The following is a 16875-nucleotide window of genomic DNA, read 5'->3' on the forward strand; positions in this document are numbered from 1 at the left end:
TGTGAATCTGGAAGGACGTACACCAAAATGTTAGCAGTTATTATCTCTGGGTGATGGAAATACAAGTCATAGTTATCTTTTTTCTTCTTTTTTAATAGTGAGCATATCTTTTTACTCAGCTAAAAAGTAAAATTATTTTTCTATAAATGTTATATGGCTAATTGTTCTCTTTTTATAGTCTGAATTAAACTAGTAGATAGAAACAATATTTTAAAATGTGTAAAAACTATTTAGATATATCGTAGACTCAGAAATACTCAAAATAGAGGTATAGTTGGGAATACTTTCTTCTGATACTAGTTAAAACTTTCTTTAGTAGGTGGGGTGCCTCGGTGGCTCAGATGGTTAAGCGTCTGCCTTCAGCTCAGGTCATGATCCTGTGGTGCTGGGATCAAGCCCCTTGTCCGGCTCCCTGCTCAGCGGGAAGCCTGCTTCTCCCTCTCCCACTCCCCCCGCTTGTGTTCTCTCTCTGGCTGTCTCTCTGTGTCAAATAAATAAAATCTTAAAAAAAAAAAAAAACCAAAAACTTTCTTTAGTAGAATATAGCAGTATAAAATTGGAAAGTCACAATCATTCAATTTTTTTTTTCAAGAAACAGACTCAACTATGGAGAACAAAATGATTATCAGAGGGGAGGTGTATGGGAGAATGGGTTAAATAGGTGATGGGGATTAAGGAATGCACTTTTTGTGATGAGCACCAGGTGTTGTATGGAAGCGTTGAATTATTGTACACTTGAAGCTAATATTACACTGTATGTTAACTAACTGGAATTTAAATAAAAACTTTAAAAAACTCCACCCCCCAAAAAAGGAACAAAAAACAATCACTATTATTTATTGTTTCATTTTGTACATGGTATTATGGCATATGGTTTGAGATTTTTTATTTCTTAGGTTAATTTATTCAAATGTATAAATGTCATGATGGTACCCAAACTAAAATTACCAATGTTGGGGCGCCTGGGTGGCTCAGTCGTTAAGCGTCTGCCTTCGGCTCAGGTCATGATCCCAGGGTCCTGGGATCGAGCCCTGTATCAGGCTCCCCGCTCCGCAGGAAGCCTGCTTCTCCCTCTCCCACTCCCCCTGCTTGTGTTCCCTCTCTCGCTGTGTCTCTCTCTGTCAAATAAATAAATAAAATCTTTAAAAAAAAAATTACCAATGTTATTTATCTTCAAACAAGAAACAACTTTAAATCACCCTAACATTTTATATTGTTCATTTATAATATGTACCTTTATTTATGTAGCAATTGTTGCTGACGATGTAACAATATATTCCTATATACTCAAATTACTAAACTTTCAGTTAAAGGAAGAAAAAGAAGGTTAGGTAATTCAATATTCAAAGACATAATTTCTTTTTATGGTCTTTTACTTTATGAACATGGAAATTGTACCCTTTTCAAATCAGCAAAATAGATGAGGTATTTATTCTGTGTATAACTTTGTTAGATTATTAAGATAAATTCAATAAAGTAGAAATGTTATTATGAAATGTGAGTTAACATTCTTACTAACTGAAAACATTGTGAAATCCAGAGCTCCTTCATTTTATTTAATGAAAATAAAAGTTACAATAATGAAGTAGTTGCATTTATTATATCTAGGTCTTGTTTTGATTTTCAGAGAAAAGAATTATTAAATCACTGTACTTTAAACTTTTGCAAGTTTAGCACATAGGAATATTTTATTACATGGTCACTGATAAAATAATTGCTACATGAACCTTTCACTGTTATATCAATGAAAAGGGTTGGAACTTTTTTTTTAATTTCGAGATAAATAACATTTCCAATTTCTGTTTGGAGACCATTGCTATATTTGCTCATTAGAAAAAAATCATAGCCAATGTAAACAAAAATTTTTAAAAGGGAAGATAATAACCATATTACTCTACAAGTTTCTTGAGAACAGAGTCTACCAATTTCCCAACAAGTATAATCTTTTCACATAAATATATAGGAGATTTTTTGTGATAAAAATGGAATGAGATGATTATAAATTAAAAGTTCTATAGAATATAAACATGTTAACCATAAGTAAAAGAACATTAAATCCATATTGTGACATGGTTGTCCAGGTCCATATCAAGCAACACCTATACTGACAGACGAATGAGATTATGCACCATCAGCTTGGGATAGAGGGAAGACAGGTGTGGGGATCAGAAAGGATGGTGAGATAATTTGGAGTTATCATTAAAACACTAATGTATACGTAGATGCAAAAAGTGTGATAGCTAAGGATCTCAACCTGTCCTCATGATTTATTTCTTTTTCATCTTTACTTCTTGCCATTGTAAAAAAAATAGTATTCTTTTCTTAAGCAGATGTTCTTATCTTAGATTTTGCTATAACTAGTTATGTATAAGCTAAACTATTAGAATTTGATTCAAAATGATTTTTACCTTTCTGTCTCTTTATTTAGGTGTAATGTCCAGTACTTGGGATTTGTATGATTCTTATAATGCTATCGAGCTTTCATCTTTACCAGCAAAACAATCTATGCTTGAATCAAGCAGTAAAGCAATTATACCTTCTAAAGATCGAGAACAAAGAGTACCAGGGAGTACTATAGACAAAAGTAAGATTTCATTTTTTTCAGTTTTCTTTTTAAATGGAATGTTTCACGAATTTGCATGTCATCCTTGCACAGGAGCTGTGCTAATCTTTTCTGTACCATTCCAGTATTACCATATTGCTGCCTAAGCAAGCACTCTTTCAGTTTTTTTTAAAATGATTTTCACATGCCATGATAAATAAATTCTTTCTTAGCAGTTACAATACTTACTTTCTGGTGGAACATAAAACTACAACTTTTACTCAGAAATAGCATTGTTACTCTTTCACATCATCTTGGACTCTGAACTAAAAAATTTAATTTTCCTTGGATACCTGTCAAGAGTTTCAAAGATTCTATCTTCCTTTGTTGCTTCTTTACTTGCTCTTAAGTTCTCTTTCATATATATGGGAACATGGGGGTTCCATAATTTTCTCTCTCTTTTTCTTTCTGTAGACTGTACAGTTTCTAAGAAAAAGAATGTATACTAACTTTGTGACAACTTAAAATGGGGATAAATTAACAACCATGGCTTTTAATTAGGAATGATTTTACCTCCCCCCGGGGACATTTGGCAATATCTGGAGACATTTTTGGTTCTCATGACTATGAGGACATCTTTTGGGTCAATGCCAAGGATACTACTAAAAAGCCTTTGGTACACAGAACAGCCCCCACAACAAGAAATTACCTGGCCAAAATGTAATACTACCAAGGTTGAGAAATGCTGCTTTACAGCTTTATCTTTTAGTATTCTAAGTTTTGAGATTAAATGCTTTAATTAAAGTCAACACAAAATTTTAGCTTTCCAAATAGTAATATGGAAGAATTTTTAAAAAGTCCAGTTATAAGAAATTTGTTAAGTTCCATTTCTGATTGTTTTGTGGTTATACAGTTATACAGTTTTACTCTCCCTATTCTGAACTTCTGAGTCATTTTTCTTATAAAATGGTATCACTACATATGAGGGGTAGTCCTTATTTCAGAATAACTATGCCCTGGCAAGATTTGGTAAAGTTTGGCAAATTTTCATAAATTAAATTGAAATATTTCTATTCTCACCCATTTTTACCCAAAGACAAATGTAATATTTAAAAATAGTAAATCAGGAAATATTTTTGAAAAATCAAGTTTAAAGAGAATTGTTAGTTTTTAGAAAATAATTACCTTATTTATAACTGACTACATTTCCTTCAGAGACTCTGGATCAACAGGACTTGCCACCTAATATTTTGGTCTATCATTGGATCTTAAGTTTAATATTTCAAAAAAATGAAACTTTAAATATGTTACCTATATTCTTTAGTTTTTAAAAATTATATTTACAGTCATGTACACTATAGCCATGCTTTCCTTAAAGTTGTTTATAATGAACACCAGTTTATTTTCCCAGAGAACAATGAAGGGAAAGAATGAATTATTAGTTATTATTAAAGAAACATTTTTTTTTTGCTTAAATGTTAATGTCCATATAGTAGTTTTGCTTTTAGAAGCTTAACTTTTTCCTACCAAAAATTGCTAGGAAAAACATCAATCTTAGACTGAAAATTACATTGGGACTTGAAAATTAGATATACGTACTGCACCTCTATTAAGGCCATTGACACACAGAAAAAGTGTTAAGCACAGAGCTCAAGTAATTTACACCAGAAACACCAAGGGTGGAGATGCCCCAGCTGCTGGTGAAGATGCATGAACAAGATCCCACCAACTGTACATTTTGGAAAATAAAACTTTATTAAATAAAAAAAAAAAGTGTTAAGTGGAAGGTCCTAAAAGAAAAATGTCTCAATTTGTGGATTTTTTATTTCTTGTGTATATGGGTGTGTTTTTAAAAGCAAAAATGGATAATAAAGCCATATTCAAGAACTATAATTCAAAATAAAAATATACTTTTTTTAAGTATTATAGCCAATTAAGGGGATAGGGGAGACCAGAACTAGGAAAAGGGAGAAAATAAAAAATAGACAAAGATTGACAACAGAGCTGAGCGATCAGATTTATGGAGAATGTAAGGGAGATTCAGATAAAAACTAGGACTAGATCACCTCCAGGGTCCCTTTTGCCTCTGAGATTTTATAATGCAAACACAAAGAGAAAAAAGTTAAATATGGTCCATATTTGTTTTGTTTTTTTTTCAAAGTTGACAAGGACTTTATTCTCTCCTCTCTTCACGGGGGCACTGCTCCTGTTCCATATTTGGTTTAAGAAGTGTTTCTACTCCATTTAAACTTTGAATGTACAGGTTGTATTTTAACCTTCTATTATATTTGAGGGGGAAAAAGTACCATGATTTTCATCTTTGAATGTGTGTGAGACCCTAGCTGAGTTCACAGGGAAAAATTATTTTCTCTCATGGGCTTTTTTTTTTTTTTAATAGAAAGAGAGCTTTAGATTTAAAAAAAGTAATGGACATTTCAAGCACAAGTTTAGATTTACAGAAAAATTGAGCTGACAGTACTGAGAGATCCTTATAATTTCTTCCTTCCTTCCTCCCCCCACACCACAGCTTCCCCTATTCCTAACATCTGGCATTAGTGTGGTACATTTTTTATAATTGATGAATCAATATCAATTTTATAATTGATGAATCAATATTATTAACTGAAATCCTTAATTTACATCAAGTTTCACTCCTCAGGTTGTACATACAGTTCTATGAGTTTTGGCAAATACATAATGACATGTTTCTATCATTACAGTTTCATTCAGAATTGTCTCACTGACCTAAATATCCCCTGTGCTCCACCTAGTCATCATTCCTCCCTACTCCATACTTCTCACCATTGCTGATCTTTTTATTATGTCTATAGTTTTGCCTTTTCCAAAATGTTATATAGTTGGAATCAGACAATAGGTGGCCTTTTTCAGACTAGCTTCTTTCACTGAACAATATGCATTTAAGGTTCCTGTATGTCTTCTCATTTATTTTTATCACTAGATAATATTAGATTATATGGATGTACTATGATTTATTTATTTATTGAAGGATTTCTTGATTGCTTCTGGTTTTTGGTGACTATGAACAAAGCTGCTATAAGCATTCATGTGTAGGTTTTTGTGTGGACATAACTTTTCACCTCATTTGGGTTAATACCTAGGAGTACAGTTGCTGGATCATATAGTAAGAATATGCTTAGACTCTTAAACTATGAAACTGTCTTCCAAAGTGGTTGTACAATTTTGTATTACCATCAGCAATGAGTGAGTGTTCCTGTTGCTCCTCATTCTTGTCAGCATTGATATTTTTACTTCAAAAGAGTTTTTAAGGTGTTCTAACAGGTGTGTAGTGGTATCTCATTATTGTTTTAATTTGCAAATCCTTAATGACATGTGATGTTGAACACTTTTTCATATATTTACTGGCATATTGGATCTTCTTTGCTGAAGTATCTATTTGAATTTTTTGTCATGTTTAAAATTGGGCTGTTTATTTTCTTATTGTTGAGGTTTTTGAATTATAAAGTAAGTCCTTTTTCAGGTAAATATTTTGCAAAATTTTCTCCCAGTTTGGGACTTGTCTTTTCATTTTCTTAACAATCCTTCACAAACTAGAAATTTTCAATTTTAATAAAGTCCAATTTAACATTTTTTTCTCTTTCAGATTGTGTTTTTGGTATTGTATCCAAAAATTTATCACCAAACCAAGGCCACCTAGATTTTCTCCTATGTTGTCTTACAAAAATTTATAGTTTTGCATTTTATATTTAGGTCTAAGATTCATTTCAGTTAATTTTTGTGAAAGTCATAAATTCTATGTCTACATTTTTTTGACATATGGATGTCCAGTTCATTTGTTGAAAAGACTTCCTTGAATTTTCTTGCTCCTTTGTCAAATATCAGTTGACTGTATTTGTGTGGGTCTATTTCTGAGCTCTCTATTCTGTTCCACTGATCAATTTGTCCATTCTTTCACCAATATCACATTGTCTTTGTTAACTGGACCTTTATAGTAATTCTTAAAATTGGGTAGTGTCAATCTTTTGTTCTTCTTCAGTATTGTGTCAGCTATTCTTGGTCTTTTGACTCTCCATATAAAGTTGAGAATCAGTCTGTCAACATCCATAAAATAACTTGGTGGGATTTTGATTGGGATTGCATTGAATCTATAGATCAAATTGGAAAGCATTAGCTTCTTAACAATATGGAGACTTCCTATCCATGAAAATTTATTTGTTTGGGTCTTCTTTCATTTCTTTCATAAGAGTATTGTAGTTTCCTTATGTAGATCTTGTACATGTTTTGTTAGATTTATATCTTAAGCATTTAACTTTTAGTGCTAATATGAATAGTAGTATGATTTTTATTTCAATTTCTAATTATTCATTAGAGGAAAGCCATTGACTTTTGTATATTAATCTTGTATATTGTGACCTTGCTATAATTGCTTATTAGTTGGAGAATTTTATTTTTTTGGCAGTTTTTTGGGGGATTTTCTACATAAACAACTATGTCATCTACAGTTTTTTTCCTTCCAATTTGTATAACTTTTATTTCTTTTCTTTGAATTATTATATTAGCTAGGACATCTAGTATGATGTTGAATAAAGGTGGTGAGAGGGGACATCCTAACCTTGTTCCTTACCTTAGTGGGGAAATTTTCAGGTTTTCACCATTAAATATGTTCGTTGCAGGTTTTTCATAGATTTTTTAAAAATCAAGTTGAGGAAATTCACTTCTATTCTTAGTTTCCTGGGAGTTTGGGTTTTTTTTTTAAACTTGATTTATTTATTTTAGAGAGAGAGAGAGAGGGAGAGCATGCATGTGAGTAGGGGGAGAGGCAGAGGGAGAGGGAGAGAGGCAGACACCCTATTGAGCACAGAGCCTGACTCGGGGCTCAATCTGGGGACCTTGAGATAATGACCCCGAGATCACAACCAGAGCCTAAATGGAATCAGATGCCTAATCAACTGAGTCACCCAGGTGCTCCAGTTTCCTGGGACTTTTTATCATAATGGGTGTTAGATTTTGTCTAAAGAGTTTTCTGAATCTAATGTGATTTTCCTTCTTTAGCCTATTGATGGGATGGGTTACATTAATTGATTTTATGTGTTGTACTAACTTTGCATACCTGGAACCAACCCTACTTTGTTGGAGTATATAATTCTTCTTATACACTCTTAGATTTGATTTGCTAGTATTTTGTTGAGGATTTTTGTGTTGTTTTCATAAGCAATATTGTTCTGTAATTCTCCTTTTTTGTAATGTCTTCATCTCGTTTTGGTGTTAGAATAATGCCAGCCTAACAAAATGAATTGGGAAGTGTTCCGCCTACTTATTTTTTGAAATAGATTGTATGAACATGTCTTAAATGTTTGATATAATTCACCAGTAAAACCATCTGGGCCTATTTTCAATTTTGGAAATTTACTAATTATTGATTCAATTTCTTTAATAGAGATAGGCCTATTCAGATGATCTATTTCACTTTGTGTGAGTTTTGGCAGTTTATGTCTTTCAAGGAATTGTTCCATTTCACCTAAGTAATCAAATCTGTGGACATAGAGTTATGCACAGTTTTTCCTTGTTATTCCTTTGGTCTATGGGGTCAGTAGTGATGACACCTCTATTATTGATCATACTGGCAATTTATATGTTCTATTTTTTTTCTTGGTTAACGTGGCTGATGATTATGAATTTTATTGATCTTTTCAAAGAAACAACTTTTAATTTCATTGTTTCTGATGATTTCCTGTTTTCAATTTCACTGATTTATGCTTTAATTTATATATATATATTTGTTTCCTGCTAGCTTTAGGCTTATGTTGCTCTTCTTACTCTAGTGCCCTGAGATGGAAGCTTAGATTACTAATTTTTAGATCGTTCTTCTTTTCTAATATATGCATTCAATGCTGTAAATTTCCCCCTAAGCATTCTTTTTGCTGCATCTCACACATTTTGATAAGTTATATTTTTATTTTAATTTAGTTTAAATATTTTAAAATTTCATTTGAGACTTCTTCTCTGACCTATTTTTTTTTGAAAGCAGAATGATATTCTATATTTTATTTTATTTTAATTTTTTTATTATTATGTTATGTTAATCACCATACATTACATCATTAGTTTTTGATGTAGTGTTCCATGATTCATTGTTTGCATATAACAAACAATGACCTATTTTTTTTTTTTTAATTTCCAAATATTTTGGGATTATCCAGCTATCTTTTTGTTGAATTCTAGTTTAATTCCATTGTGGTCTGAGAGCATATTTTGTATGATTTCTATTCTTTTAAATATGTTGAAATGTGCTTTGTGGCCCAGAATGTGGTCTAGCTTGGCGAGCATTCCAAGTGAGCTTGAGAAAAATATGTATTCTATTAAAATAGTGTTTGGGATGCCTGGGTGGCTCAGTCAGTTGAGCGTTTGCCTTCAGCTTGGGTCATGATCTTGGAGTCCTGGGATCAAGTCCCACATTGGGGGCGGGGGGTGGTCCCTGCTCAGCAGGGAGTCTTGCTTCTCCCTCTGCCCTTCCCCCTGCTCATACTCTCTCTCTCTTAAATAAATAAAATCTTAAAAAATAAAATAAAATAAATAGTGTTAGTCTCTAATTATAACAGTGGATGTGTCTGATTCTCCTTGCAGTTCTATCAGTTTTTGCCTTAAATATTTTGTAGTCTTGTTTTCCACTGTATAAATGATTAGGATTGCTATGTCTTCTTTGAGAATTGACTTCTTTATTATTATGCAATTCTCCTCTTTATTTCTGTTAATTTTCCTTGCTCTGAAGTCTACTTTGTCTGAAATTAAATATAGCTACTCCATCTTCTTTTGATTAGTGTTAACAGTATATATTGCTCTATCTCTTTACCTTTAATCTATCTGTGTCTTTACATTTAAATTGGGTTTCTTGTAGATGATTTTTTTTTAATGTGTATTTTATTATTATTTAGGCATATGGCAAGGCCAACAGATTAGGACACTACTGCCATTGAAAAGATAGCTTGTTATACTCACAGATCTCAAGAGGAGGGGACATTGTATGCTGTGCGCTACACAGAGAAGCGCCAGGGTTGGTCGGGAGGCAGAAAGAATGAGGGGAAAATGTGGCCAAGACCCTTTGTTGTAGTTTCTGTTAGTAGAATGGGAGAACCCAATCTAAACATACGGGTACTTAAAAGTAGAGACCTTTCTGAGCTGTGGTCATAGAGAGATGTAATAACAGAAGAAGGTTGGAGAGATGTGATGATGTTGCCTTTCAAGAAGGGTGTGGGTGGCCCCCAGAAGTTGAAAAAAATAAGGAAATGAATTCTCTAGAGCCTCCAGAAAGGAACATAATCCTAATTAACTTTTTGATTTTAGCCCAGTGAGACCTGGGTCAGACCTCTAACCTACTAAACTCCAAAATAATAAATGTGCATGGTTTTAATCCACTTAAGTTTTTGGTAGCTTATTTTAGCATTAAAAAAAAAATTAACACAGTGGTGTAGCAATCCTAAAAAACAATAATCAGATCAGACCTCTATCTGAAGACTAATAATCTTATTTCAATTTGAATAACAATGTACAGAGATATAAATTACCTATATCATTGCTTGATAATGAGGTTATCATTGCTTACCTTCTGATAAACAGTACATTTTTGAGTGGTTAAGAATTCCAAAATGAGATAATATATGTAAATCTTCCATGTGCTTGGTACATAAAAGATATTCAATAAGTGTCTATTGAAGTTGTTGAATATTGGAAGAGAACAAATAGTACTGACAAAATGTGATTTTTATAATACTTAGAATACATGAATCATCTAATAATATTTAAATTATTTTATCATTGCACCATGTTTGTATTTTACAGATAGTGAAGCTAGTTCTTTAATGGATATAGAAAATGTAATTCTGACTAAAATCCATGATGATGAAGAAGATCACTCAGAGTCAATAATGAAATCTGACAAGTTTCGTCAGGATTTATTTTTTATGGAACGAGTTCTAATGGAAAATTTATTTCAGCCTAAACTTGCAGCTTATCGTCAGCTTCCTATTTTAAAAGGTATTTTTAAAAATCACATTTGGGAATGCCCGGGTGGCTCAGGCAGTTAAGTGTCTGTCTTCGGCTCATGATCCCAGGGTCCTGGGATCAAGTCCCACATCGGGCTCCTTGTTCAGCAGGAAGCCTGCTTCTCCCTCTGCCTGCTTCTCCCTCTGCTTGTACTCAAGCACGCTCTCTCTCTCTGACAAATAAATAAATCTTTTAAAAAAATCACATTTTGATAAGCTCAAATAATTAAAAGAATTAAATGGAGTTATTATTTCTAAATGTAACCTCCAGGCTGGGTTATCGCTTATCAAGACACATTTATACAGCTTTTAACATTAAACATCCAAGTAACACTAGAGTTCAAACTACAGAGCCCACAAAAAGAGGTAGTCCCTTAGATTAAAATCTTCATAAGCTTCTGTGACTGTTTTCTCTCTCTTGCCCCTGCATTGAATTATTTTCTCATATTTAAAGCCCCTCTCCATTGCCATTGACACCTTCCAGGTTCTGGTGCTTATTACCTTTCCTTAATGTTATTGCAAGGGCATTCTTCCTGTTCTTATTGCTACAAATTCCATCTCATATGTTCACAGAATATTTTGAAAGATTTTAGAGATTAACTCAACCTTTCAATTTTTGAATGAAGAAGAGGAAGCACATAGAAACTTTCCAAGTTTAGAGTCTATGACAAAGCTAGGCATTCAAACAAGTTCTTTTTATCTCATTCCAGTTCTCTTTCCACTCTACTATCCTGGTGTGCTGATGTATCCTATACATGGCTTTGAACATGGTGGCACTTAACTGTTAAAAAACCTTCAGTAACTTCCCATTGCCTAGAATAAATTACAAATCCTAAGATTTTCCTTGTGCTATTTTCCAGTTAAACCTTACCCCCCATAAACAGGCATTTAATCTGGTATTTCTCATCATAGATTAATTGTTTTGGTATATCATGTAAGTGGGCTCATATAGTAAGTACAGTTGATCCCTGAACAAGGCAGGCTTAGGGATGATGATGGCACAGTTGAAACTCCAAGTATAACTTTTGATTCCCCCAAAACTTATCTACTAACAGCCTACTATTGACCAGAAGCCTTACCAAGAGCATAAACAGTTAACACACATTTTGTAGGTTATATGTATTATGTACTATATTCTTACAATAAAGCAACCTAGAGAAAAGAAAATGTTATTAAGAAAATCATAAGGAAAAGAAAATACGTTTACAGTTTTGTACATACACTAGCCTGGGCCAGGGGCAGCGGGAAGGGCTGGTCCCAGAATGACAAACTTCTGCAGTCTGGTGGCCTCAGCTCAACAACAGCAGCTGCTGGGTGGGCCCGTGGGTGGTAAAAGCAGTCTAGAGGCACAATAGAGCTTTACCACTGCCTGGAATTGTATACCAGGTGTACCACCTGAGGTGGCCATTTCAGCTGCAGCCAAACAGGAGTACACTTCTCTCTCTCTCTTTTTTTCTTTTTAAAATGCCTTTATTAGGGCGCCTGGGTGGCTCAGTTGTTAAGCGTCTGCCTTTGGCTCAGGTCATGATCCCAGGCCCCTGGGATTGAGCCCCGCATCGGGCTCCCTGCTCAGCAGGAAGCCTGCTTCTCCCTCTCCCTCTGCCACTCCCCCTGCTTGTGTTCCCTCTCTAGCTGTATCTCTCTCTGTCAAATAAATAAAATCTTTAAAAAATAAAAAAATAAAATGCCTTTATTACAAATTTAAAATCTAGGGAAGCTCCTTTCCCCCCTACCTAAAGAGTTCATTAATATAGACATTGGAGCAAGTTCTTCATTTAAAAATATCATTTATGAATTGGTAAAAGATGACATCCATGGGCACCAGTCCAGCTTCTACTAGGCAGTGCAATCCTCAGTCACCATGCCAAGGTCAGCAAGGTTGCCTCACCATCCAGAATATATAGGTTGATTCCTGCCCCAAAAGACACTTGTGGATGAGTTCCCACATTTTCCATTTGAGGTGATGTTGACTTTTCCTGTCCCACTGGCCCTTGGGCTGTTGCCCATGTTTACTACTGTTATTCTTTTTCTCTTTTTGCACAAAGGTGAATACAGACTTTCTTTGAATATAGCAGGATATTGGGAGGTAACCAGTCATGCATATTTAAATTTGCCGGCACATAAGTGATTGAACTTTCGATGAGAGTACCCCATGGGCGCTCTTCGACTCTGATTCCACAAGAAGAGAGAGGATAAAGGAACTCAAAGAAATCCAACATCCCTCCAGCTACAGGACAGCCAGTTCCCAAATAGATTTCATAATGCTGGGGTTTCTGGTAATACAGATAAGGCTTTTGTTTAATTCTGACCTGAAGCCTGCGCTAGTTACAGATTACAGACACAGCCACCAGAATCTGCACTAGGCCTGCAACAGGACCAAGGCCCCTGGCTCCCCTGAAGCCAACTCTGGAGGCCAGTGGGTGGAGGACTCTGGGGGACATGGGGCTCCCTGCACAATGCCATCACTGCCCTCTGGGTGTGTTCTGCTGTAGCTCAACTTTCTGCTTGCTAGCCCTTGATGCACCACCTGGCCACCCTATCCTCACTTATGGCGACCTGCAGACCTTCCCTCAGTATGCTCCCCAGGCACTCAGGTAGCAAGTGCTGCCTCTGTGCCAGTTGCCTTCCATTCCATCTTTGGAGAGTGGGGTGGACAGTTGTAAATAAATGCCTGTGGCTTTTGCTGTTAACTCTTTAAAAAAAATCCTACATATAAGTGGACCCATGCAGTTCAAACCTGTGTTGTTCTAGGGCCACTTGTATTCTTTTGTGTCTGGCTTCTTTCACTCAACAGTGTTTTTGAGATTCATCAAGGCTGATGTATGATAAGTGGTTCATTTTTTTCCCTGAGTACTGTTCCATTTTATGAATATATCATAATTATTTGAATATTCATTCCACCTGTTGATGGACACCCAGACTGTTTCCAGTTTGGGGTTTTTATGATAAAGCTGCTATGGTCATTTTTGTGTCTTTTTGTGGGCATATGTTTTAATTTCTCTTGGGAAAAACCTAGAAGTGGAATCTTGAGTCATTGGAAAGATGCATTTGTTTAACTTTTTTAGAAATTGCAAAATACCTTTCCAAAGTACTTGTCCCATCTTACACTGCCACAAGCAATGTACAAGATTACCAGTTGCTCTACATTCTTGATAACAGCTGATGTTGGCAGTCCTTTTAATGTTGTCCTAAAGACTAATCATGTTGAATACTTATTCATATGCTTTTTTTGGTCACTCATATTTCTTCTTTTATGTAATGTTTGGTCAAGTCCTTTGCCATTTTATTGAATTACCTTTTCTTTCTAAAAATCAAGTTGTAGGAGCTTATTTTTATATATCCTGGAACAAGCTCTTTGAAAAATACATGTATTACAACTATTAAGTCTAAGTCAATGACTTACCAATATATTTTTCTTTTGATAGCAGAAGTTTTTAATTTTAATGAAGTTGTACCTATCAGTTTTTTCTTTTGTAGTTAATGTTTTCCATGTCTTCTCTAAGATATCTTTGCCTGCCCCAAGATTGCAAATATCTTTGTCTTGTTCCTAAACTTAAGGAAAAGTATTCAATATTTTGTCATTAAATATGATGTTAGGTGTAATTTTTTGTAGATACCTTTTGTTGGTTTGAGGAAATTTCCCTCTCTTTCTAGTTTTCTAAACATTTTTAAAGATAAATGGGTGTTGAATTTTGTCTAGGATACCCAGGGTGGCCAACACAATATTGAAGGAGAAGAACAAAGCTGGAGGACCCACACTACCTGACTTCAAGACTTTTAAAGGCTATAGTAGTCAAGGCAGTGTGGTACCTGCAAAAGAATAGACACATAGATCAGCAGAACAGAATAGAGAGCCCCAAAATAGATCCACATAATTATAGTCAACTGATCTTTGGCAAAAGAGGAAAGGCAATACAATGGAGAAAAGGTAGTCTTTTCAACCAATGGTACTGAAGCAACTGGTCATTTACATACAAAATAAAGAATCCAGACACGGACCTTATATTATTCACAAAAATTAACCCAAAATAGGTCATAGACTTCAATGTAAGATGCAAAACTACAGAACTCCTAGAAGTCAACATAGGAGAAAATCTAAATGATCTTAGAGTATGGCAATGACTTTGGAGATTTAACACCAAAGGCATGATAAACTTCTCCTCTGTAAAAGGCATTGTTAGGAGAATGAGAAGTTAAGTCACAGACTGGAGAAAATATTTGCAAAAGACATACCTGTTAAAGGACTCATCCAAAATATACAAGTATTTCTTAAAACTCAATAATAAAAAACAACATGATCAAAAAATGGGCAAAAGACCTTAACAGACACTTCCCCCCCCCCAAAAATATACACATGGCAAATGAGCATATAAAAAGATGCTCAACATCATATCTCATTAGGGAATTGTAAACTAAAACAACAATGAGATACCACTACACACCTACTAGAATGATGAAAATCCAAAACACTGACACCACCAATACTGGCAAAGATATGGAACAAGAACTCTCATTCAATGCTTGTGGGATTGCACAATGAATGGTTCAGCCACTTTGGAAGACAGTTTGGCAGTTTCTTACAAAACTAAACATACTGTTACCATATGGTCCATAATCATACTCCTTAGTATTTACCCAATGTGGTTGAGTACTTATATACTTACAAAAACCTGCACACAAATGGTTATAGCAGTTTTATTGATAATTGCCAAAACTTGGAAGTAACCAAGATCTCCTTCAGTAGATGAATGGATAAATAAATCATGGCATATCCGGACAATACAATATTATTCAGCACAAAAAAGAAATAAATTTTCAAGCCATGAATGGATGGGGAGAAAACTTAAATGCATATTACTAAATGAAAGAAGCCAGTCTAAAAAGGCAATTATATGGTATGGTTCCAAATGTATGACATTCTGGAAAAGACAAAAATATGGAGACAGTAAAAAGATCATTGGTTGCCAGGGAATTGAGGGCTGGGAGGAATGAATAGGCAGAGCACATAAGATTTTTAGAGCAGTGAAACTATTCTCTATGATACTATAATGGTGAGTACATGTCATTGTACCTTTGTACAAATGCTTAGAATGTGCACAGCAGGAGTGAACCCTAATGTAAACTATGGAGTTTGGGTGATAATGATTTGTCATTGTGGGTTCACTGATTATAACAAATGTATCACTGGTGTAGGATGATGATTCTGAGGGAGGCTGTGCATATATCTGGGTTTGAGTGTAGAGGAACTCTCTCTACTTTAAGTTCAATTTTTCTGTGAACCTAAAACTTCTCTAAAAAAGTCTATTAAAGAAAAAGATATTAACATATACTTAAGGATTTAAAGGGAAATAAGAATATAATGAAAGCTACATACAGAACCAAATGGAACTTCTAGAATTGAAAAATATAATACTTGAAATGAAAAGTTCACTGGATGGTCTTATCAGAATACTAAAAACTGCAGAAGATCAGTATCAGTGAGCTTAAAGACAAAGCAATAGGAACATTCCAAACTGAAGTACAGAGAGAAATAAGGCTTAAAAAAAAAAAAAGAAAAAAGAGCCTCAGTGACCTGTGTCACAGGTCATATGACTTAACATACATGAAATTGGGATTGTAGTAGTGGAAAAGAGAGGAGGAGAAGCAGAAAAATATTTGAAGAAAGGGTAGCTAAAAATTTTCCATACTTGAAAAAAATCTTAAAACAATTATAAGAAGGTCAATGAAACCTAAACAAGATAAACACAATGAAAACCACATTGAGGCACATCATAAGTAATATGTCAAAAAATCTTAAAAGTTGCCAGAGAAAATACATGACATTTGGGGAATAAAGCTAATAATGACCTTATTTCTCATCAGAAGCCAGAAGACAATGCAATGACATTTTTACTGTGCTAAAAAATTCTACACCTAGAGAAAATATCCAGAAATCGAGGTGAAATAAAAGCATGTTCCGACAAACAAAAGCTTAGAGAATTCATTGCCAGCAGACAAGCATTGCAAGAAATGTTAAAGGAAGTCCTTCAGACTGATAAAAAATAATAACAGAAATTAGGATCTACACAAACTAATGGAGTGCTAGAATTGGAAAATGTGAGTGAAAGTAAGAGACATTTCTTACTATTTAAAATTTTTAAAATATTTTCTTAAAGATAATTAAATTGTCAAAATGATCACAAATTTTATATGGCAAAGCAAACGAACTGGAATAACAAATTCAATTTTTTTTTTAATTTTTTTATTGTTATGTTAATCCCCATACATTACAACAACAAATTCAATTTTGAAACAGAAGAATAAAATCAAAGGACT

The 16875-nt window shown here is 34.1% G+C and overlaps 1 protein-coding gene and 1 non-coding gene across 3 annotated transcripts in view; one reads left to right on the plus strand and one right to left on the minus strand.

Annotated features, from left to right (window-relative positions):
* Positions 1–16875, plus strand: part of WDR78 (WD repeat domain 78) — an 89285-nt gene that overhangs the window by 44529 nt on the left and 27881 nt on the right. The window contains exons 7-8 of one of the 2 annotated variants that reach the window (XM_032426553.1): positions 2429–2584; positions 10358–10552. In XM_032426553.1, the coding sequence (XP_032282444.1) occupies positions 2429–2584; positions 10358–10552 (351 nt within the window). The remainder of the gene's footprint in view (positions 1–2428; positions 2585–10357; positions 10553–16875) is intronic. The other variant, XM_032426562.1, reaches the window with a different exon arrangement.
* LOC116626843 lies at positions 2612–2716 on the minus strand. The gene has a single exon (XR_004298355.1). It is a non-coding gene; the product is annotated as a U6 spliceosomal RNA (small nuclear RNA).

This window comes from Phoca vitulina, unplaced genomic scaffold (assembly GCF_004348235.1).
Source record: "Phoca vitulina isolate PV1807 unplaced genomic scaffold, GSC_HSeal_1.0 scaffold2, whole genome shotgun sequence".
Lineage (NCBI taxonomy): Eukaryota > Metazoa > Chordata > Mammalia > Carnivora > Phocidae > Phoca > Phoca vitulina.